The 26,684-nt window shown below is 36.0% G+C and overlaps 1 protein-coding gene across 1 annotated transcript in view; it reads right to left on the bottom strand.

The window, feature by feature from the left end:
* The window catches only part of LOC121859452 (protein retinal degeneration B-like), a 166,952-nt gene that overhangs the window by 34,570 nt on the left and 105,698 nt on the right, over window positions 1-26,684 (bottom strand). Inside the window, 11 exon segments of the mRNA XM_042356265.1 lie at window positions 1,945-2,093; window positions 2,280-2,438; window positions 3,068-3,238; window positions 4,231-4,343; window positions 6,241-6,285; window positions 7,668-7,830; window positions 18,266-18,940; window positions 21,127-21,338; window positions 22,585-22,735; window positions 24,914-25,102; window positions 25,579-25,680. Coding sequence (XP_042212199.1) covers window positions 1,945-2,093; window positions 2,280-2,438; window positions 3,068-3,238; window positions 4,231-4,343; window positions 6,241-6,285; window positions 7,668-7,830; window positions 18,266-18,940; window positions 21,127-21,338; window positions 22,585-22,735; window positions 24,914-25,102; window positions 25,579-25,680 — 2,129 coding nt within the window.

The following is a 26,684-nucleotide window of genomic DNA, read 5'->3' as shown; positions in this document are numbered from 1 at the left end:
GTTAGCTACTTATATTGTTCTATTTATTAACATTAAATAACATTACAGGTACTTCAAGCAACCATATTCATTGTTTTACATTAATTTTACTACAGCTAAACTCAGGGTCTTATTTTCTTCAGTTTTATATGTAGAACCAATCAGTCACTGGTTTCGTAAGCTTTAACATAAACAATGCCGGCAGCCGTCTCGTCTCCTCTAATATTCCACGTATTATTAATAAATTGTATTGTTAATTTTGCACACACGTACATTAATTCAATAAAAACAAATTCAGAAACATTAATTAAAATATATATGAACAGTAAATAAGTGTTGCTTTCATATTCTTATGTAAAGTAATGATGATATGTTTTCACGTGTGCGCATGCGCACTTACATATGCGATCTCTCTTTTTCTTTACCATTATCGTTAGCTACTTCTATTGTTCCATTTATTAACATTAAATAACATTACTTAAAACAACCATATTAATTTTACTACAGCTACAACCAAGGTTTTATTTTCTTCAGTTTTATATGTAGAACCAGTCAGTCACTGGTTTTGTAATCAACGAATACAATGCTGTGTCATTTCCTCGTGTGTTTTAATATTCTACGTATTATTAATGAATTGTATTGCTCATTTTGCACACATAAACATTAATTAAATAAAAAAGACATTCAGTAATAAACAATAATGAATCTTTTGTACATAAGAGAAATGACGTGTTTACACGATTATGCACGTCGTCTGCACGTTGGCGGGCCGTTCAAACCCGTTGAAATTCAAGTTTCCGCCATCAAAATTTTTATTTATTTATTTTTTTGTGTGTTCCAATAAAATATGTTAAGAATTAAAAACTCGCGAAATTTGAGAAGCTACTATACGACATTTAACCCTTCAATATGTCTTCACAGAGACCATGATGCAGAGAAAGTGGTGCTAGTGCTTCCAGGCATAAGCACAAGTCACTATCTATCCAGGAAAAGGGTGAATTTCCATGGTCCGGTAATTTCCATGGTCCGGCACCAGTCAGGTCCCGAGGTTGCCGGACTAGAGAGGTACAACCTGTACGAGCATATAAAGGTGGCATGAGAGCAACTCACAATCGTACCTCACTTTCGCATGTTTGATGGATCACTGACTTGTGATGATGGTCTCCTGTGGTTAGCTTGCTGAGAAAGGTGCCAGATACTTATTTTTACAAGTGATTGGAATTACTTTACACCAAAATATTATTATAAATACTTTTATACAGCTTTTCTATGTAAACAGAAGGGCCCACTAAATGAAGGGGGGTAGAACAATAATGCATAGCTGCAGAAATATTACGAATTACGCAATAAAAATAAGTCAGCATATAGCAACGGCAACAGCTTTTCTCAGGAATTTTCCTAAATATTTTTGCAATTTTCCGATTTTATCCAGACGTTCTCCTTAAAGCCTGATAATTTTAAACAGTTGAGAAAAACCCCTGCTTCTCAATAGGTTAAAACCTATCTTGATTAGCACTCAAAAGAGTAATGTCGCATATGGTTATTTTATTCTGATTGTTGCCAGGTAATTTCATTCATCTTAGAGCAGTGGTTCCCAAATTTTTCAACTTCACAGACCAGCAAAGAGTGAAACAAAATTGTACAGACTGGTAAATATTTTTTATTGTGTGGACCTTGATGACTTCATGAGGCATTTATGTGTGCGTGTGTGTGTGGTAGTCTGTGTTTTTGGTCTCTGTACTATATACAGTACAGTATATAAGTTCTTCAATAACTCACATTCTGAAATTAGCCACATTGTCACTCTCAAGAGGGTGTGAATTTACAAAGCTCTATTAAGATGTTTTATCTAGGATGATATAACATTAATCAATAAAGTGCAGTGCTGTATATGGAAACATACACAGGAGATAACAATAACCTGAAATAAATCAATGGTATTATCCACTCAAATATTTGCCTCACCTGTCTAAGTATAAAGGCAATGACATCTGATGACTCCCAATAAGAAGCGTGGAAGAGATGTGGCAAAGAGTTTGTTCTGAAATTTGCGAGACCCTCTGGGCAATATAATGCATAATCTAGTCGTTTGGTCCCCCACCACCGCTGACTCACTGTGAAAGTGAAAAAAAAAAACAATTATGCAGATTCATACTGAACCTCAGAGGAAGGCCCTTAATGGACCTCTGAGGCAACCAGTTAAACATAACAAATAGATCTATCCAGTATAAATGTACAGCATACTTAAAAAATAATCTTCCTGTCTAATAGAATTATATAAAAAAAAAGTTTTAACTTACAGGCATTTATTGTAGCAAGTGGGACAGTATCTGCCATCCCTGATACAGTGGAGAGAATTGACGCATCCGACACACGACGGTTGTGTCCCGCTAGTGATGGGGATCCAGTCGTCCCACCAATGTCCATAAACACTCCTCCATTAGACTGAATGCATTCCACTGTAAGCAAATGACATATACTCTATTGTGAAATACCTCATTCCACGGCCGGAAAACATGAAATCAGTTCGTTTTGGGGGGAGTAAGTGACACAAAGCTGGGTGGTGATATACAAGGTAATTTTTGGTCCTTGTTGTGGAAGGGGAACACCACAGCAACACACTTATGGTAAGGCAGACACAAAAGATGAATGAGGGAGACTACATTGTTCTCAACTCTGGCCATCCTGTGCTATAGCAGAAGCCTTGCAAGTGAAGAGAAGGAAAAATCTCAATAATAGATATAAGTTTTTAGGAAGAGTTTAACATCCATCAACCTTAATTCCATTCTTGTTACACAGCACTTCTTTTAATGGTTTTGGCATTAATATTCAACTGTAAAAAGGCACGATTCATGACAGATTCTTCATATTTACTTTTTCAGAATGGTGTAATCTTAAGTACATCATTTTTGGACTCTTAATGATAAAATTCAAGGTTCACCCTCAAAAGATTCATTTACTTCAATACAGGAATTTCTAGCAATATGAAGAATGTTCAGGTACCTGTACTCACAATCAACCCATTATATATGAAAAACTTACTTTTGGACACACATTAAAGCCCAAAATGAGACATCTGATGACTTACACAAATGAGTAGGAATGCCATCTCCTAATGGGTACTTGGTGTAGCGAGGTATTGTAACTGGAGTGAGAAGTGAGAACCTGGCAGACAGCAGAGGCTCCACACGAACAGCCAGAGGATCAGTTGGGTGGAAAAGGTTATACACCTGTTGACACGCCGGTCGTTGTATTGTACCTGCAATCAACATCAAATAAGTTGGAGTATGTTTCTTGTGTATGGATATATTGACAGTGTTGTGCCAATTCATTAATAAATCTTTTGACTTGGAGTTACAGTGAACCCTCACTTTACGCGGTCAATTGAACCCACGGCGGCCCGCGTAAAGTGAGAAACTCGTAAAGTGAACAACATAACATATGGGATTAATTGAAATAGAGACCGGGCCGACCCCCCAAACTCCACTTTTTCAGACACAATACCTATGTTGTAGTAAAAATAACTTCTTAATTTTATGATGGTATGCACACACAATTAATAATTAAGAGAAATATCAATAATATTAGGTTTTTTAACACTTACATTAGTAGAAAAGATGGCTGGGCACACGGGGATGGGGGGTTGGTTCCGAGGCAGAGGGCAGATTATTGGCCCTCACCTGTATCACTTGTATCAATTGTATCACTATCCACCACAGAGGCTTGCTGGGCCTCTTTGTCAAACCCCTCAAAGTCCATATCCTCACTATCATTATCACTATCAATGACTTGGGCCGGCTGTGGTGGGTGGCGGGTGAAGAACTCGGTAATGTTTTGATGACTGGGCGACCTTGTGCGCACCCTGCTCGCGCTGCTCTCCGCGTAAAAGGGTACACACACCGCGGAAAGTGAGCATTCCGTGTTCGGCAGGGTACCGCGTGAACGTGGAAACGCATAAAGTGGGACCGCGTAAAGCGAGGGTTGACTGTATACTGCATGGGTTATGTCTGTGGTAAATCTAGAGAAATAATTGTAGGATCATTCTTTATAAAGGACAACACTTATTTTTAAACTTTTCCTACTTTATTATGCAGATCCCCTTTTGGGTTCACAAATGATCAAGTTATGAAAATTACAAGCACACTTCTTATGAACCTAAATAATGCACCAAAGTCATATTCTATTAAAATTATGGAAATTCAGCTAAACCCCAGCCAAAAATAATAAGAAAATAGTACACTAGTTACTTACAGTTTTTATCAGAAGTATTAATCATTTTCCTATAGACCAGCACCAGAGCCAGTGGACATCCAAACATAAAGAAATCTGACACTTCAAAGTCCAATTTGCTATGAGTATGATCACTGTAAAGAGAGATTATTTTTTAACAATACAGTTTCCATTATATGACAGCCTGACCTATTTGATGATTTTATTTATTTTTTTTATACAATACAGTACAGTAATATATTACTGTTCAGTACACACTCTTTATAATAATAAAAAAATAGGAATGGCACAGTAACTTTAAAATACACATGTATGTAATATCTCCGTAAACCAGAATCTATCAAACCCAGAACTCTACGATAGCCGGAATTTAAAATATCTCAGAAAATTAATCCCAGTCGGAATTTTCCAGAAAATACTGCCTTTGAGAACGATTTTCAAGGGGCACTTTCTCGGAAAAATTTTGAGAAATTTTCCCAATACCCAGAAAATTCCTGGGATGAGGGACTTTTTCCGGCTTTGAGAGATGAAATAATGCATCATTCTAGAACTTCCGAGAAAATTTTTCCGTTACCTGGAAAATTCCAGGGATGAAGGATTTTTTCTGGTTTTGAGAGTCATCTTGTTACCCGAAAATCTCTCATTCCCAGAAGTGCTCTGCACCAATTGTTCCGGCTAATGAAGATATCACTGCAGTAATATTAACTATGGCAGGTGTTATGGAGTCTATTTACCTTTTTATTGCCAGTAATCTGTTGCTATTCTTCTTCATAACATTATTTTACTTACTTAAGTTTTGAGCCATAAAAATATTAAATAGGTAATAATTACCCTGAATACTTTTGAGAAAAATATAATTAACAAATTCTTTAGTATTTATTTTACTGAAGGAATATCTTTAAACTTTATTCACTAGAATCTGAATTAATCTGAAAATTTTTAACCAGCAAGTACAGTACAGTAGAGTACAGGTGGTCCCTGACTTACAAACATCTAACTTACGAATACCCGCCAATATGTACAGGGTTAAACTTAAAATTTACAGTATTTTATTTACCTGATGGCTTATTTTTTACTTTCATTTATTGCGTTTTGTCGCTCTATTTCTTCTTTTGTCTTAAATTAAGTGATTTTAGATGTATATAAGGACTTAAGCTATGATAAAGTGGGATTTTAAATATTGTTCTGTAGGTACAGTGTGCACATAGCATGTGTTCCGACTTACGTACAAATCTGGCTTAAGAACGTCCTCAGGAATGGAACTCGTTCGTAACCCGGGGACCCCCCATGTTCTATTTCCATTGTTTTGTATTATTCTGATCATCAATTACAGTACAGTACAGTATCATCTCAATGACAAAAATATACTGATCCAAAACTTTACAAGCCATCTCTTTTACCTTCATAAACCACAAAGACATAAGAAATGAATTTCATAAATAATGAGGAAATTCTTTTACACCATTATTAATGTGGCTAGGATTCCCATAATGAACCATGAAGAGGCTTAACAAACTTAATGGGATTTTTCATCAGTGGGATAAGGCCATGCTAAAATGAGGACTTCATTCACCAAGCAAATGAGATGTTTGCAAATATCAGGGATGAGGCAGCAGAGGTTCCCTTAAAGGAAGAACATTTATAAGTACTATACAGATGGAGCTACTATAAGTAAGTTGTAAAACCTGACATAGTCAGTCTGTTTATTTAGTTTTGTACTGTATAAGTTTTCTGTTGTGGTGATGTTTACAAGAAAACTTAACTAATCAGAGTAGAGGGAAAGAAGGATTATGAGGTAAGTCCACAATACTCTCAATAACCCACAAGCATTATTACTACTGGGTATTATAAAACTATATTCTAAAACTATCAGTAAAATACTGTTATGAGAGTACTTTTACCAAAAGCAGGAAAATCACCAAGTTAATCTGATGGGAATCAAATTATGAGACTTCTGGAAACCCAAACAGTATATTTTAAGCAAGCAATAACCTAACAACTTTATAACTGCTTACTGCTGCATACACTTACACCTCTCTTGTATTGTGTCTTGAAGGTGAAGGCGTGCGCTGCGGACTAGGAGTACAAGAATTATACTTCATGATGCTCTTCTAAAATGTACAGTATTGCATTCTTAACTTTCTAATTCCTAAATCTTATATAAGGAGTGAGATCATGAAAGCATATGTATATAAACAGCATCCTATTACAAATAGCAAGCAAGCACTTTAATGTAAATATGCAAAGTAAATCCATGGTATTGGGTTACAAAAATATGTACTTCAGAAGGAAGTAAATGGGCAGGTGCTAAGATGACATGTATCCCTTATCGAAGCTGCAAAGATCACTGCTGACCCCCTCCTTTCTCATAAGGGGGAGAGTTAAGTTGCTGTGTTTACTGCTATGTGAACAACACAAAAGCTTAGCTAAATTTTCTTCAGAGAAAGAGACTGTGGGAGACAATGGTCCACAGATTCTCTCTTCTTTTCTCCAAGGGAGAAAGAGAGAGAGGTAAAATTGGACATTGTTATACAACTTGAGTCTGGTAAAGAAGCAATAGTTGACTATCAGCAGTGAGTTATAAATAAAGTCATAAGCTTTTCAATAAACCGTTCAATACCATGACTTGTGACCCCAGTAATTTCTCTTACATTCTTACAGTTATTAAATGTCTATTGTTTTAATATTATAAGATTGGTAAAAATGGAAGGAGTTGTAATGGCTAGCTGATGCAGAATGGTCATAGTTGTGATCAGTTGATGAGATTATGAACATGCCTTCCAATTATAAATATATATATATATATATATATATATATATATATATATATATATATATATATATATATATATATATATATATATATATATATATATATATATATATATATATATATATATATATATATATATATATATATATATATATATATATATATATATATATATATATATATATATATATATATATATATATATATATATATATATATATATATATATATAATGAGGAAAGAAGAAACACGAGTTTCACTCACCCCTGAAGATGTGAATTACACGAAAGCTTGGGAACTTCATGTTTTCTTCTTTCCTTGTGGTTATCAGCATATACCTAGATCACGCCACTACAGTGATTTACCTGCATATATATATATATATATATATATATATATATATATATATATATATATATATATATATATATATATATATATATATATATATATATATATATATGTATATATATATGTGTATATATATATATATATATATATATAACAAGAAAAAAATGTATTCACTCTATTAAGACAAAATCAACCTTCTCGGCAAGGCTGATATTTCATAGTATTGTCTTAACAATAATGTATGATGATCACTGGGATACCACCTGTATACATTTAACAAAATATTAAAGAACTAAATGAAGGAAACATCATCAGCCAGAAAAATCTTCCTCACCTGGAAGATGAAGATCTACGGCGAGGAAAAGGAGCAGACAGATGCCTGGCATAATGGTAGTCAGAATCTGAGACTGAGCGACAGTGGGGCAGGTCTGAGTGCTGTGCTCCATCACTGCTGATGGACTTGCGATACACCTTTGAATTTTCACCACTTTCTTCAACTGTTATGAAGTAGGAAATGAATTGTTGAAAATTAATATTCACAGTTTATCTTTGGTCTAGAAAATTTAATAACCAAAAAAGGTTACAATGATATAAAAGTGACATCAGATTTTTTATGGCTTAATTTACTTTATTTGCATGTACACTGGACCCTTATTTTATGTGGAATCACTATATGCCAATTCACGTCTATGCAGCGACCCTATTTCTACCCATAATTCATTTTATGCAGAAAAAATTCCCTATTTTTCGTTCTGTAGAAGATATGGCGCACTAGTTTTTATTATATTATCTTTATTTCTAAGCCACATTAGAGTATTTTAGTGATTTTGCAACGTTAATAGCATTAATGCTCCAAAAATGGTTGTGAAACGAGGCACAGTGTGTGTGTGTGTGTGTGTCTTCTCAGGGCTGGATTAAGGGCATCGTGGGCCTGGGGTTAATTAAGTCCAGAGGGCTTATCTCAGACTATTTGTATAGGCTAGAGTACAGGCAGTCCTCGACTTACGATGGGGTTAGGGACCCAATTCCAGGTCATAAGTCGAAAATGCGAAAATAATACATAGAAAATCTAAAAACGGGTGTCTCTCTTTCTTCTCAACACCACAAAACTCTCACTTTTAAGCTTGCCAGCCATTTTAAGGGGAATTACAAATGAAAAGTATTTTATCACTCAAAAATCAGACACTCACTCTTAGCTGAAAGACCACAAACAAACTCCCGTCTCCCACGACTGGGAAGCTCCAAACCTTCATACTTTGGCGAATAGCATCAGACTCATGTCATCAGAAGCCAATCACAGCTCGAGAAGTCTTCTTCTATTTGACAACCCCAAGGCGGGAATATTCTCTTGCCCAGGGCGGTAAATTTGAACTTCAGCGGCGCAAAATATAATCTAAAATAATGATCGCCAGCCGGAAAAGCTCTCTAATATTTTAACTCGCCCGCTAGGATATTTTTACCGTCTGTGGCAACCGAACTGGCTATTTTCTACCCGTCTAAGAGACCTTTTAGAGAAAGGGCTTATATTTTTTTCACAAACTTTGTGGGACTATTTTTCTAGTGGGCCTGGGCCCCATCAGCCCCATTAGTAATCTGCCCATGTCTGCTACACTGTATGTGACGACACAGGACAAAGCTGGAGTGGTAAGTCAGCCATGCCACACTCTCACTTTCCACACAAACACCCATGCTCTGTGTTTTTAGTTTACAGTTTTATATTATATTATATTTATTTTTAACCCACATTAGAGTATTGTAATGATTTTTACACAACTTTTATAGAATTACTGTTGACTTTTAATAGATGTGGAATATATCCAATAATTTTCCCCCTAAGATTAAGTATTCATTATATGCGGATTCCCATTATGCTGTTTTTTTTATTTTTTTATTTATTGGGCACTCCCCTACATCCTTGTGTAAGGTGAAGCGCAGAAGCGTTTACAGTACCCAACAGGGAAGCATGCTAAGTTCATGCTTGCCTTTATGTCTCATGAGTTAAGGGCGTAGAAGCCTGAAGAGTCAATGGTTTGTGTCATCAAGTTATTGGAAGCTCCAACAACTTGTCCCTGAATACGAATTCGCAACTTTCGACTTACAACAGGTACCTACTTTACTGCTAGGTGAACAGGGACTAATGGGGGCTAGGAAGTGTGTCCAAACAACTTCCACCAGCCCGGGAATCGAACCCAAAATGCTGTGTTGTCACAGAAGGCAACCATAGCATAAAGCGAGGGTCAAGTGTATGAACAAAGAGAGAAGGATAGACACATGGAATTTGGTAAATACTTGTATTATGAACTCCTTCACAACTGTTTACTCTGACAGATGTATTCTACTACTGTACTGCTGCTTCACACAACCTGGACCACCAGATGCCAGGCTCTCCTCCCATTTATGCACACAACACCTTCCTCAATTTCCTTCTCTTCATTTCTAAAGGGTCTTCCCTCTGCCCTCTTGCCATACACTTTTTTTAACTACCTGTAATATCTTACTTTTAATTCTCTCAATATACCCGGACTAACTACACAAACCCTGATAAGCATTTTGTCTGACGCTTCTCTTTCTTCCAGATCTCCTTATTTCTCTATACAGTATACTGTAATATTGTCTGCATTTTTTCCATCTCATGTCGTTCTCTCAAACATATCATTTGTGTCATGTTTCTTCTTGTATCCGAGTCCATCACTCACACCCAACAGCTCAATGATTCCCTCGCACATCCACATCTTTGCCTCTGATATGATTATCTCCTTAAACATATCTCAGTCCACCTACAGTAATATTTTCTTTCTTTCCTCTACTTTATGAGGCTATGAGGTCTTGGGGAGCTTGGAATGATTTACTTGGGGACATATTACTGTACATGAAGCAACTCTACATAATTTTACCAGCCCTAGTATGTGAAAATTATTTTATATATTTCCACGGAGACTTCATGGCTTGTAAATATTGCCAATTACAGCTTGCCAACAGAAGACCACCATCTGTGCATACATAGATGCCATAAGGCTCTTGTTGGCTTGTTGCCACTGGCAATAGTTGTAAGTCATGAACTCTCCGTGGAAATAAACAAACTAATTTCAACACACTGGGCCCAGATATCCAGGTTCATTTTACATAAAGCATTGTTTTATTTTGACACACACACACACACACAAAACACGCACGCACACGCGCACGCACGCGCACACACACACACTCTATTTGCTCTTATTTCTGTGTGGTATCAAAAATAAAGATGGTAAGGTTACTGTCCCCTTGCCTGCAGAGCTACTTGTACTATGGGAAGGCAATGAGACAGCTACAATGCTACCATAAATTAACAAATAATAATCAAGCATTCGATATAGTCTGGATTTACGCGGTTTTTGTTAACGCGTTTGGTCATTTACGCGGTGCCTTGCCAGAAAGAAATGTCTTAATTACGCTTTAAATTTGGTCATTCAAGCGGGAAGCGGCGCGGGCAGGGTAAGCACAAGGTCGCCCAGTCATCAAAACATTACCGAGTTCTTCACCCGCCACCCACCACAGCCGGCCCAAGTCAGTGATAGTGAGGATATGGACTTTGAGGGGTCTGACAAAGAGGCCCTGCAAGCCTCTGTGGTGGATAGAGATACAATTGATACAAGTGATACAGGTGAGGGCCAATAATCTGCCCTCTGCCTCGGAACCAACCCCCCATCCCCGTGTGCCCAGCCATCTTTTCTACTAACGTAAATGTTAAAAAACCTAATATTATTGATAATTCTCTTAATTATTAATTGTGTGTGCATACCATCATAAAATTAAGATGTTATTTTGACTACAAGGTACGTATTGTCGGAAAAAGTAGAGTTTGGGGGTCGGCCCAGTCTCTATTTCAATTAATCCCATATGCTCTGTTATTTCATTAACGCGTTTGTGGTTTTACGCGGACCTCCACGGGTTCAATTGACCGCGTAAATGCAGACTATACTGTATTAATAAACACTTTCACTTAATGATGATCAAACATAATAAAGGGATTTTTATGACAACGATGTTTATAATCCTTAAGTAATTATTTATAATAAAAACTAAATTAGAATATTCCGAGTAATCTCACATGAATGTATCTTTTATTACAAGAAAATAATTTAATGTGGGATAACACAATTCAGTAAACAAATGAAAGGTGCAATATAAACTGGTGGAAAAGTTAAACATGCAGGTATACCTAACTAAACATGCAAGGAAAGATCAATTTATTTATATTATAAGATTCAGGCAACAATACACGACACAGTGGTCCCTCGGTTAACCTTCCATAAGAATCTTCAATTCGGTTAGTGAAAAAAAATTCAATTAACGAAGTCCTTACGAACATCAAGTTTTGTTGTGAGCATCAGCTGATCAGATGATGGGCTAGTCTGCCAATTCAGTAATCTGTTCTATGTTTACATTCGTTTCCAGTGGAGTAAATATCAATAAAGTTGTGCTCTTTAATATTTTTGCATTTTCTATATTAAAATTATTAGTCATTTTAACATTTATTTAACATATTGATAATATATGCAATACAGGGAACTAGTTTTTTGTGCGCCCATCAGCAGCTTGACTCAGCCACAAGGCATCAGTTGGGCTTTGAAAACAGTGGAGTGAACATCTATTTTGTTGGTGTCTTGAATATTTTTGCATTTTTCATTGAAATTATTGGTCATTCTGAACTTTAGTTAACATATTGATAATATATAGTGCAGTGCAGTGTTGATTTAAAGAAAATAATATTGAATTACACCAAGTGAAATTAAAATTTTATTGGTGAAATGAGGCATCAAGCATGGGTCCACTGAAAGGTGATTTCTCCTCCATCCCCACTTCCTTCTCTTCTCCCTTCTCCTCCACCCCTACTTCTAATTCCCATCATCATCATCAACCAGGAACCTTCTACATACACACCGCAAAGTAAGTGTACTTTACTGCATTTTTTTTTACTTTGTATGTACTTTTCGGTGAGCTGGAACCAATTACCCAATATCCCATTGAAACAATGGATTTGGTTAACGAAATTTTTGGTTATCAAACCTTCTGGAACTAATTGTGTTCGTTAACCGAGGGACCACTGTACAGAATTTACATAAAATAATATCAACAACTAAATAATCAGATAATTTATTTCTGTTATGGAACTTCTGTAAGTGATAAAGTATGGTAGGCCAAAATGGGCTTCTTTCCTTACACACACACACACAAATGTGACATCTCCTCATGCTCTCCACACAAAAGGTGAAACAGAGTAGTCAAATATGGGAAAACCTCACAAGTTAGATGTAAAAAATAAATAAATAAATAAATAAATAAATATTAAATAAATAGATAAAATAAAATACTGCTGAGTTTGTCTCCCTAACATATGGGTAAGGCAGTGCTCATTCACCATTCCAAAAATGCCCTATTCTCTAATTTATCTAGTTCACTTTCATACAACTGGGTGTCTATTCCAATTTCCTTGATCATACTATGAATCTTCACATTCCTTACACAGTCAGCACCCACTTAACGTACATGATCAATTTCAGAAAAAAATATATTTTTACTGGGGGTGGGGGGGGGGGTGATGAAATTCAGAATGAACAGTGACTCCTGTTGTCTTGGTGGGGTTGTCAAAACTCTCCGTCCATAGGTCCATTGCGTCATATTGTCTAACTCAATTTCAACACAATTTCGTAAAGATAGTATTTTGAATGACTACATTATGCAGACTCTAATTTCCCACAAAGGCCCAAGTTAGAAAGTGAGATATGTCCCAGAAAATTCATGAAAAGAAAGACAAAATTAATAAATAAATAAAATTGATTAATTAAATAAAATATAGCCTCCAATTATAACAACAGAATGGTGAAATATGAGGAAATAGGCTTGCATTATGGACTTAAAGAGTACAGTACTGTACTAACAGATATGAAAAAAAATTACTGCTCCATCACCTTTACTGTAGTGTTACTACATAGACAACTTGTTCACTACCTACAACCTCTTCTTTACCCTTTACTATGGTCTCATGTAAGTGAACTTATCAGCAGTTTTCTAAATCAAATATTAAGCAAAATGCTTCCCTATATGCATAAATTAATATATTGTACAGTACAGTACTACAAAATTACTTAGAGCTGTAGAGTTCTGTGCACTCCCTCTATGTACAATGATGTAAGCGCACTAATCTCACCTTCAGGTCATTAATGCTACCCTTTAATAAAGACTACAGTATATATTGTAGTTGCACCAAGAGAGCTCCCAACTTACCTAATTTTACTGTACTACAGCCGTCATGCAAATGGAGCCTCCTAGGAACTCTTGAATTAAACTTACAAGTTTGCTGTTGTAACTACATAAGTTGCCCAATTTATTGGATAAATTATGAAATAAACAATAACAAATACTAATACTGTACAGGATCAAACTGTGGTTCATATTTGTGTAGAAAAGCATTATCTATTTACTTAAAGGAGAAATAGTTATTTTATGCAAAACCTCACACAGTACCATATTGTAGAAATTTGGGTTATCCAGTATTTACAGTGAAGAAGTGGTAAAATATATGTTGTAACTTTCTTTAAAAAAAAATACAATAAAATATAGTAGAGTAAAAATGAGTTCTGATACAGTGAAACCTCTAAGATTCGAACCTCCAAAAATTTGGATGCAACTAAAATTCGAATAGCATCTAATTAAAAATAAGTGCCAAAATTTTAGGTTTAGAATTTGAAAATATCGCCATAATAATTCAAGCTTTCAAATGTGATCATAATGCTGAGCACAACAAGCGCATCCGGGTTCCAAGACATGCTAGGTCATGTATTGTATCCAGTACAGTGAAGGTGGATGGAGACGCAGTGTTGTATAGTACAGTATTTGGAGACCGTACTGGAGACTGGCAGGATTACTGTAGCTATAATGTTCTAAATATACAGTATTAGAATAAATGTTGTTGAACATAAATACAGTTATCCTTTTAATTCATTATACCTATTGCTTATTGACAGTTTTTAAATATGTAATTAATTTTTGTAGCATGTTTTGATACAACAATTTGCTATGGCATTTCCATGCATCTAAAATTTGAATTTTTCTAAAATTCGCATACTTCATGGGCCCATGCAATTTGAATTTTCGAGGTTGCACTGTATTTGAAAATCTGGTACTGGCCATTAATTTTGATCTGTTTCCACTCAACACAAGAAAACTTGAGAAATAATATATACTGTAGTCGAACACTGGATGGCAGAGAAAGTGGCAGATAAGAACCAAAGATAATCCATCTTCTCAACAATGCCAAGCATAGGTAGCAGACCACATCCAGGTATGAATGCAGCACTGTCACAGAGCTAAGGAAGTGTGATATAGTGGCTCTGTCAGGTGAGTTAGAGTGTAAGTAATAGCATTGAACAACCAATAAACCTGTCATACTGAGTATACTGCTATGCAATTGATAAATTGTGAACAATACAGCATTTACTATACTGGGGTTATGACAGAACATTACATAATAGTCAACAATTCACTCTATCTATTTAAATGACTTGATAAGATTAAATTCATCTGAAATATATTTTTTATGCGAGATATAAAAAAAAATATTGATCAACCCTTTAAAGCGGCAAATAGTTCATGCATCACACGTCATAATGCCCAACTGTATAATTAAAATATGCTACAAGAATATATCTAAAGTGCAGTATTATTCTCAACCAACTTTATAAAATTAACGAGATATTACCCAAATTAACTATAATCCATGCAATAGCAAAATTATCAAATAGATTTAGATATGAACTACTGAAGCTTCTAGTGTCTTATGGATAAACTACTTCTATTTATACATGCAAGTCTTTGAGAATTCAGCAAATCCAGAATAATTTAAGTTAATTCGAGCATCATCTCTGTCAATAAATCTATTATGTCCCAACTCATAAATACCAATACTGTACTGTATAAGTTTATAACATGTAACATATATCTTAAAACACTGTATTCACAAAGCTCTATGTTTAAAACTTCCTTTCCAAGTCATGCACGTTGAAGTTATTTGCCTTCTAAGAATGCTGTTGTCTATACAAGCTACACAAACTTTCAATAAATTACTAGCTTTAAAAAAAAGCTTAAAATGAAACTTAAATCCTGAAAACGACAGTCAGGTTCACAAAAGTAAGGTAAACAATTTAATGGTATGCATTGAGGCAATTGCTCAAGTACACATATGATAAAATACTCATGAAAAATACTGAATTATGAGGAGCTACTGTACTAACTTCACACAATATAATCAATCCTATCCTTTGATTCTGAAAGGCACTGTAAATTGTCAAGAAAGAGTCAAAGGTCTGTAGATACAAATCAACTCGTACCCATTCCATAATACAAAACCAATTTGCAGATGTCATCAAGCTTGATCATTTTCTCACAAGCACCTCAACTATACGAAAGTTAAAAATCAAAACACATCACATCAGGTAAAGAATTCAATGAAAAAAAGTGGTCCCTTGGTTAACAAACGCCTCGGTTAACGAATTACCTTCCATAAGAATCTTCAATTCGGTTAACAAACAAAAATTCAATTAACGAAATCCTTACGAAAATCACACTTTGCTGTGAGCATCAGCTGGTGGCCCAGTCTGCCAATTCAGTAATCTGTTCTAAGTTTAAATTCGTTTCCAATGGATTAAATATCAATATAATTGAGCTTTTTAATATTTTTTAATGTTTTATATTAAAATTATTTGTCATTTTAACATTAAATAATGATAATATATGCAGTACTGTAGAGGGAACTTATACGCCAGTTTGTTGTTGTGAGAATCAGCTGAGGGGGTACAGTACTCAGCCAATTCAGTAATCTGTTCTAAGTTTAAATTCGTTTCCAATGGATTAAATATCAATGAATTTAGGCTTTTTAATGTTTTTGAATGTTTTATATTAAAAATATTAGTCATTTTAACATTTATTTAACATGTTGATAATATTATATGCAGTACTCCCTGTACAGGTTCAGTCTGGCTTTGTTTACAATTGAGAGAGCACCTACAGGTATTTTGTTGGTGTCTTGAATATTTTTGCATTTTTCATTGAAATTATTGGTCATTTTGAACTTTAGTTAACATATTGATAATATATAGTGCAGTGCAGTGTTGATTTAAATAAAATAATCTTGAATTACACCAAGTGAACTTAAAATTTTATTGGTGAAATGAGGCATCAAGCATGGGTCCACTGAAAGGTGATTTCTCCTCCATCCCCACTTCCTTCTCTTCTCCCTTCTCCTCCACCCCTACTTCTAATTCCCATCATCATCATCAACCAGGAACCTTCTACATACACACTGCAAAGTAAGTGTACTTTACTGCATTTTTTTTTACTTTGTATGTACTTTTCGGTGAGCTGGAACCAATTACCCAATATCCCATTGAAACAATGGATTTGGTTAACGAAATTTTCGGTTAACGAACGACCTTCTGAAATGAATTGTGCTCGTTAACCGAGGGACCACTGTATGTATATATATATAATATATATATATATACAGTGGGGTATGCTATAACGAACGGATCCTACTACGAATATTCCTATAACGAACGGTTTTACCTATAAAATTGAAAATGCTATAACGAACGAAACTCCTACAACGAACATTATTTATTTTATTTTTTAAATTTTTTTTTACTAATTTATTGTTTTTTTATTACAAGTATTAATGATATTCTTTATTTCAGGGGTTTAGATGCATATTTATGCACTTTTTTAAAATTTTTACAATTTTATATTATATTTTTCAGTGTTAAGTGGTTGTATTTGGGGGCCTGGATCGGATTAATCCTATAACAAACGAATGCTATAACGAACAAGGTTCTAGAACCAATTAGATTCATTATAGCATACCCCAATATATATATATATATATATATATATATATATATATATATATATATATATATATATATATATATATATATATATATATATATATATATATATATATATATATATATATATATTATAATATTTAATATTTCAATGTTTTGTTCTCCAAGCTCATCAAGGTATCAAAGGTTATCCAACAATGACAGGAGGACGAACAAGTCACTAGCATAATGGATCTACAACAGTGATGGTAGAGCTGTGTTGCAGAGGAGTGGGATATTTACAGTATTTGAGAAAGACTATATGAACCAGTATGATGACAAAATAAAATGGTACAAATTATACCAACAAAAGACAATACATTTTAGAAGAGCAAGTCTCATCTTTGTTACCTTTTGGCGACTGTATTTCATATTCAAGATTAATCCAATGATCTCTCTAATTTATCCCTGAAGATGACATGATTTAAAACAAGCATTATTGCTACTGTACAATATAAATCATTAAAATATGTAATTATGTTACTCCTTGCTTATTTAATGATGTTTATTAGTTTGCCAACCTTCTCTTAGTAATGTGGCCAAATGCATTTATATTTAAGGTTTGTTTCATTCAATATTACAGCCAAGATTAATTACTCATACTGTACACTCAAAAGCAACATGCTGATATACCCTATATACTTATAAATGACTTTAAGTGATCAAGTCTAATTTATTTAACATCTGGAGCATAATATGTACAGTATAAAATATTAAAATAACTAATTACATTTAGAGCACTATGAAGTTAAGAAAATGTTGCATTCTGCACAAAAACAATCACACTTACACTCTCGTCTTGTAAATATACAAATCTAACAGGATTAAATTCAGTACAGTATATCAAATGAAGTAATTCTTTTGTGAATCTGATTTGACCTGATAATACACAATGCAAAACTGGGCTGCCAAGTATAAAAAAGGCATGATTACCCGTCATCAAATTATCGCAAATTCAACTGCGTGCTCATCAGGATGCTAAGCAGGATAATACGGAATAAGTCGCACTTGCCTCTCTTCTCATACAGTGGCCCAGGGGTGAGGGTATCAAGGGCATTACTAACACCCTGATGATAGGAGCGGTGAAGAGGGTTGCAGTACTGGTGGGATTGATATAAAGTAGATGGGTAAGTGGAGGATGCCCCTGGTGGTGATGGTGTGGGAGTGCTACTACATCCTCCAGCTGACCAACACCCCCATCCCCCAGCACCACTTCCAGGGATGCTGCAAGGTGCTGAACACTTTCTAGTAAGTTGGCCTAAATGTTTTGGAGTGGGAAGAGGAGAAGATATCTTGCGTAAGGGAGTGTGGGGATTGGTGGGAGATTGAGGCGATGGGAATTTACCAGAAGCCTGAGGACTGTGAGGGGACTGTGGAGACTTTCCATCTGAAGACGGGGAGAACACCTCTCCCGTGGGGTTAGTTAAAGCATTTTCAAAACTTACAGTGATAGTTGGGGATGGGGAGGTCAAGGGTGATGAAGTCATGTGTTGGTCTGGAGAAAGTGAAGGTGGGGAGGTTGGGGAGAGGGAAGAGGATTGGGTTTGTCCTGGAGGAGACTTCTGCTTGTAGTACTGACCCGGGGAAGGCGGTTCTCCCTCAGGAATGTTGCTATTGCTTCCATATCTGTGTTGTTCATGGACACGGCAGAGAACATCGTATGCCAAGACACCACCAATACTGTCACCTGAGAATAGTTGAATAATGGTAAGTATATTGAAAAAATTAAATGGCTAAATAGCACATTACAAGAGTCTGATGACACACACACACACACACACACACACACACACACACACTATTACCCCGCCTAACGCGGTTTCACTTAACGCGTTTTTTCATATACGCGGTGCCTCACCAGAGCTGAACTTTCACTTAACACGGATTTTTTCCACATATACGCGGTGAGTGTCCGGCTCGAGACGCTATTTTTAGATTTGCCCCACCCAACCCTGCCTGTTTTAGCTCATAAAATTCATACAAATTACCCGGCCAGAATATAATTTACATTGCTGGAATTCTTATAATTTGGTGATCATTTTGAATATAAACATCATATATTTTGCATTAGACATACAAATTTTAGATAAAATGTTTTCTCTGAGTTAATATGTTATCTTTTGTGCAAAATATATGACATTTATATTCAAAATATTCCTGGTCTAACAAGAAATCCAGCAATGTCAATTGTATTATCCTAACTTTAGTTTGAGGTATTATTTATTAAAATCTAGTGGTTTTCCCCCCAAAATTTCTCAGAGAGGGAAGAGCCAGCAGTGTAGTGTGTGAAGAGGGGGAGGGAGTTGAGTCCATTATTTGAATGGATATTAACTTGGCGACTGTATTTCTCTATTTCTCTTAAGTATTAATTGTGTGCATGTACCATCATAAAATTAAGATGTTATTTTTACTAGAACATAGGTATTGTGTCGGAAAAAGTAGAGCTTGGGGGTCGGGCCAGTCTCCATTGGAATTAATCCCATATGTTCTGTTGTTCCATTTACGCGGATTTCACTTAAGGCGGTACCCTGTGGGCTCAATTGACAGCGTAAATCGGGGTACTACTGTGTGTGTGTGTATATATATATATATATATATATATATATATATATATATATATATATATATATATATATATATATATATATATATATATATATATATATATATATATATATATATATAGTACAGTACAACCTCGATAAATCGGACTAATTGGGGCAGATCCCAGTTCGAAAAATGAGAAAGTCTGAGAAAAGTGACTATACGGGGGGGGGGGATAACACTGTTTATGTGAACTGCTTTAAGAAAACCAGTTATGTTATTACTGCACTTCAATAACTAAGATCTTTTTGTAAGTGTATAACAAGGTTATTAAAAGAATATTACTGTACATCAACAATAAACAAAATATGAAACAACTCTCTGGGTTAAAAATCACACATATTGTAAATCTGGTTGTCAACAATTGTTTTCACCGAGATGATTGTAACTGACTGTTAATTGTAAACAACCACAGAATTTGTCTTATGAATAAAGAGAAAACTGTATAGGCCTACTGTACAGTACTATAAAGATAAAAAAGAACAAAAAGTGTCGGAGTATAGTGTATGTGGAAGATGATTGTATATCTGGGAGCAGAGGGGAGGGGGGTAGCATGGGTGAGTGGCTCCCTCCCACTCTCTCCCCCAAGATTCCTTTAACACGTCATAATACAATTTCACCACAATTCTCAAATTCTTTTATTCTAATTACAGATATATTTGGATATAACTGCCATCAACTCCTTGAGTACAGGCTACACACTGGTGCAGAATAAAATCATCTGACAGTAGCCTAATAAAACATTGAAAGTTAACAGCTTTTGAACAAGAATAACCCCTAGACTTACCAAGTGATGGTTGTTATATCTGACATTTGATACAGAAAATCTTTCTAAGTTTTGGCTGCATGTCAAAAAGGAGTATCCCATCTTGTCAGACAAGGCCATCAATATATTTCTACATTTTGTGATATCATGGAGACAAAGAGTCGTTCACAGAATATAACAGAGAAACAAATGGGAGCCACTACTTCATCAATGGCTATTTGAAAGACTTTGTGTTGAAGAACAAGCTCACACATGACACTTATAAATGTAGTTGATTGGTTTCACCAAAAAAAAAATTTAATTAAAATTTCTAAGAATTAATGTTTAAAAAAAATTATATATATTTATAAAAAAGGCAAAGAAAATGTTGATTTTGATGTTATTACTCAGGAAAGTTTTAAGGAGAGTGAAGCTCAGTGCAAACTTTGCTGACTTGGGGGGGGGGGTGGCACTATTTAATGTTTGAAAAACATTGCCCTACTATATACACTGCTACCACTTACCAATAACATAAACTTGACCATTGAAACCTTGCCCTTCTTCTGATCTGAGGAACTCATGGTAGGCCCCATTAGTTGCATTAAGAGTCCAGGTGACAGCTTCATCATACTCTGGAACAGTGGTGGCTAAAAGGGGCACAGCACCCACTGGTATAGTGTCTCCTCCAGCAACTTCTCCACACACAGGTGAGGAATCAAGGCCATATGGACTCAGGCTGAGACCAAAAAAATAAAAATTTATTTCGAGATCAAGCATTGAACCTGGAAATACGAAATTCAAACAAATTTCAAGTTTGAACAGGTTACCTCTATTTTGAACCACTTATCTAAGTTTGAATTATATCATCCTTAATCGATTCTAACCACCTCTGCTGTATGTTTAATTTATTCTCTTTCTCACTGATTGCCAAGTTGATTTCAGCAGAGAATATTTTGGAAAAATAATGAAAGCATAAAAAATAAAAAATTATACAAAATAGGGCACACATGTATTGCAGCTCAGCTGGGATGTGCTGCCTTTGCTGACCGACCCTTAGTAACTGTTGCAAAGAGTCAGTTGGCAGAAGCACACAACCCAAACCCCTCCCCTGCTCAGTACACATGGCAGTTGAGGCCAAGAGAAGCGTGGATGGAAGTATCTCCCACAGCCATACCCTCCTACACTCACTGTGTTTTTCCCCCTAAGCCAAGCGCGTCAAGTTGAATGCGTGTAAGATACTACACGACTGTTATGTTGTGGTAATTTTTCAAATTGTAATTTCAGGTAGATATACAGTATGTAAACTATCTACATTATTTTTATACTCAGTTACATGCACACATAATCCAACATAGAGTACAAAATGTGCATAAAAAATGAAATAATAATAATAATTATCGTAAGGTATAATGTTTTATTTATCTACTATTTTCCACTATGAAGTAGTGTGGCAAAAAGTGTGTGGAGGCCAGAGGGTCCACGGCAAAAAGTAACAGTGCTAGGGAAAGCAGTGAGGCCACATCCCAGCTGGGCTGCATCACTAATGTGAGTGTTGAGGCATACAGTATCCCTGAGACTGTGATGCAGTGTGTAAATTGACTTGTATAATTTTTGCACTTTTTATGCTCTCATTATTGATGTGTACAGTATATGCCTAAAATTTTAAGCTTTTATATTAGTAGAGTTAAAGCTACTTTTAAGGATGAATTTAGTGATCTGAACAGAGGCTTTTTCTTTTTGCAAGAATCAGGGATTTTAAGAACATACCCTAAGCCTTAATGGAAGATTAATGTAAAATATTTTGTTACTAGGAATGCATTTTGAATTTGTACAATAATGAGTAATAATTTTTTTTTCAAAATATCTGGTACAGTATTTCGAACACCCCTTCCCCCCCTTTAGTTTGAAACACTGAAGTTGCACTCATGCATAAAGCCTGACTGTAAAGGCCATTAATTTCATAGCTATACCATCTTACTGACCTGGATAAAATATTAAGGCCATCAGAGCAGACTGCAGGAGCAGACACCATTCGAATAGCCACATGGCCCACCATTTGAGGATAGTGTTGACGCATTACTGACTCCAGCGCTCCTCGGAATGTTGTAACATCACTTCTCTTATTTGTCACATCTGTGGGTGGGCAAGCTGATGAAGCAAATACCAACACAGTACCAATAAACACTAAAACACGATGAGAACCAGTATAATAAGAGGAAGCTCACTATCAACAAGATCCACTTTGTGAGAGACAAGACACTACAGTACGTGTATACCTAGTACAGGTACACTCGCAACAAAAAGTATCGGTGCATACTGTAATGTGAACAATTTGAGACCAGTGACTATAGGTATTGGGAAAGGCGACTTGTTCCAGCCGTATGTTGGCAGCCCTGTAATCCTGCTGAGCAGCTACTATGGCCTGGTCAAGTGAAACAAACCCTTATAAATAAGGTCGGGAAGTGATAAATAGACAGTATGAAATATGAGGAGCTCTCTGTTAACAAAATTATTTGTGATACTTGTGAATATTGCCACATTAATTTATGCTACCAAATAAACCACTAAACCTGGTCGTCCTGAGGGGTGGTGCAGCGTGGACGGCCGCTCCGAGACCTGTCGTCTTGTCATGGTCACGTTGACTGCTAGTATGTTTTAACGCTAATGATTCTTTATTATACTCCACGAACGCAAAACATGAGTGGGTTAGCTATTCCTAAGAGAAGACGTGTTTTTCCCCATCGACGCTTATACTCATGATTCCTCCCATTAAGTTCTGCTTTCGAACACAATTGTCAATGCATTTTATTTCTTTTTTCCTGGCAAGCTCAATCTTGAATTAGTTTATGTAAATCAACTTTAGTAATTCGCCAGACCTTTGTCAACTGAGGGTCATCCTTGAATGAGTGACAGTTGGTTTGTTTGTGATTTCTGTCATTGTGTGAGTAGCGATCGCTGGTAACTCAGGGGTATATGAACCACTGCCGAGTAGAGAGTCGTCCTCTGTGACGCGTCCTCTCCAACTTGTCTACAGGTATGTAGCTGTGTTCTCCCGCCGATATAACCATTCAGTTTGATTTAGTCAATTGTAGTGAATTATCAGTATTCATGTTGTGAGTGTAATTGTCATTCACCCAGTGTAAGAAGTAATATAAAGTAAATGTCGTCTGACGTTGCTAGACGAGAGATGTTGTTTGTGTTTGAACCACCATGCTTTCCCTCTGTGACACGTCCTCTCCAACTTGTCTACAGGTACAGGAGAAAGCTTAATTGAACACCCACTGGTCGCTCGGAACCGGTGGATATTCAGCAATGATCAATATAAGGACGATGGCGCTGATTCGGCATGATTAATCTGCTCACTCTACCACGTGGAGCTAGACCCCAGACTCGCCATGTGTCTGGCTTCCACCGATCACAGCAACGGTCGTAAGCCCCAGTGTCCTACCCTGGGACGCATTCCTGTCTTTTTTGGCCCACAGTGTTTGATGTGTATGTTTGGGGATAATTAATTAAATAATTATCCCATGTTGGGTAGTGGACCCATGTATGAGTTGGTTTCAGTAATAACATGTTGAGTACCGAAGGGACCATATGTAAGTTGGTCATGTATGCAATGAAATGTATCACCAATAATGTGGGTGAAGTAAGTACCCACTGGGATTGGCAGTTGAGAGAAGCCAGGAGTTGTATGTAACTATGTACTGTAATGTAACACCCGCCGGCGAATATCTGTGACGCCGAACCCTTCGTTATGAAGGGCAATAATAGCTCCTCGTGTTCCCTCTGGGGTTTCCATGTCGTCTGGCATGTGTAGATCTCTACTGCTTCATATTGCCTCTGTTTTATACCCACGTTCACCGAGACCGAACCCTCGTTCATCATTCAGTCGACACAAAGCAACAATCCGAAAAGAGGAAACAAACACACTGATTGTCAGCCATATGGCAACACCTAGTGGGGGGGGGGGTTTATGAGGATACACTTACCAACCTTCCCGACATATCACAGTGTATACGTATCGTTTCAGAAGTCGTTGATCACACCCTGCACCGATACTTTTTGGTGCGAGTGTACAACCTTGTTTTGTTATAATGCTCACTGTTCTGGAGGATATATCTGTTTTGGTTATATAAGTAGACAAGTCTATATAGTGAAGCCTTACATAGAAAGTATGATACTCTAAAGTTAAAGACAGAAAGGGAAACAGAGGGTAAGGTAGACGAAGGGTTTGAGAAGTAACATTCATTGTACAGTATCTAATAATCCTTAGATCAGTTCTGTCTACACCACTATAATACTAGGGCTCACCTGATGTGGGGTCAAGGACGGATCCAGCATGAATTACCAGAAGCAGGACCGTGGTAGAACAGGGGCCAGGCTGGTGGGACGGGGAGTGAGACGGGGAGGATGGGGCTGAAGCCTCCATGCTGCGGCCCAACACTCGACTGTGGCGTTCAGCGGCCACTCGTGACATGAACGCATGTGAGAAGATACTATCTGTAAAGAGTTTAAACAGACACTACATGTAAAGTGTGTTAACAGACAATTTATATAAAAAATAAATCAAAAATAAGTGTTAGGGTATTTGTATCATAATTATGTAGCACAATGAGAAATTTTTAACATTAAATTATTCATGAGTATATTTTGTTATCTCGTACAGAGTTTCATTTTCCTTCATGTTCTACTGATTAATGAATCTTATAAATCATTAACCCTTAAGCCCGGGTTAGGGTACTTGTGGCAGTACCCCCCTGCAGGGTTAAATCGTGAAAAAAATCAACTTTTCCAAAAATAATAATAATAAAACAAAAATAGATAAAAAAAAATGGCGGGAAAATAGGCGGACATTCTGGAATGTCACACGGGGGGCGCGCTAGTCGGACGTTCTGAAACGTCAACCAGGGACTAAGGGTTAATTAAAATATGTGGAAAGCCTTGTACGAAAGTTTTGTCTTGCTCAAGTCCCTTACCTTCATTGCCAGAATGGCCAGGTGTTGATTGAGAGTCACCATCCTGGGGTAGCAACTCCAAGGAGCTCCATTTATGTAATGCTGCATTCTCCTCAAGGTCCTCTGTGCAGGAAGAGGTAAACACAGGCTAATGTAACTCTAATTTCAAGAGAAGAGAGTATTAGCACCCAACTACCCTATCATGGGGTTACGAAGGTCACCTAAACCATTTCACTAACATATAGAAACATTACAATAATATGGTCTATTAGTACTGTACTGTATGTCTCAAAAACAAATTGGATATTCAAGTACCAATTGAATCTGATTAATTTGATTTGCTTTTGATGAACAAATAGGGTTATTTCTTCAAAGGATTTAAAATTTAGGTAATTCATGATTGAGGTCATTCTGTGTGTAAAGAATGTACAACATATACACCTTGTTTAAAACTTGTAAGGAAGCCCTGGAAACAAGTTAGTTTACAGACAATATTTTTTATAAATAGGGATGAAACATAACATGTATGATGTCTCACCCACCAAGTACAGGTTGATAATCCCTTATCCGAAATCCTTGGGACCAGATGCATTTCGGTTTTTGGAATTTTTCGGATTTCAGAATGGTAAGGTTTTTTTTTTCAGGGATCAGCCCACCCGGGCACAGCAGGTCACTGGCTCACATTGGGGCCTGGGGGCTAAAATATAATAATAATAATAATAATAATAATAATTCATAGATCTAGGTCATGTTTCTCACATTTGATCTTTTTTTTCATTCTTGCATTTCTTTATTATTATTATTATTTCATTATTACAGTATTATTATTATTATTATTATTATTATTATTATTATTATTATTATTTTATTTTTGTGTATTTTTTATTATAAATTTTATTTACTATGAATAATTATTATTATTACTGTATTATCATTATTATTATTACCTGTATTATTATAATTATTATTACTATTACATTTTCACCCCCCAGGCCCCGATGTGGGTCAGTGACATGTGCCCGGGTGGGCTAATACCCATCAAAAAAAAAAAAAAAAAAATTGCTCCACAAATTTTTTTTTCGGTTTTCAGAGCTTTTCGGTTTTCGGAATTTCGGATAAAGGGTTGT

This window comes from Homarus americanus, unplaced genomic scaffold (assembly GCF_018991925.1).
Source record: "Homarus americanus isolate GMGI-L3 unplaced genomic scaffold, GMGI_Hamer_2.0 scaffold7626, whole genome shotgun sequence".
In the NCBI taxonomy this organism is placed as follows: Eukaryota; Metazoa; Arthropoda; class Malacostraca; order Decapoda; family Nephropidae; genus Homarus; species Homarus americanus.
This window is presented reverse-complemented; position numbering and strand designations above follow the sequence as displayed.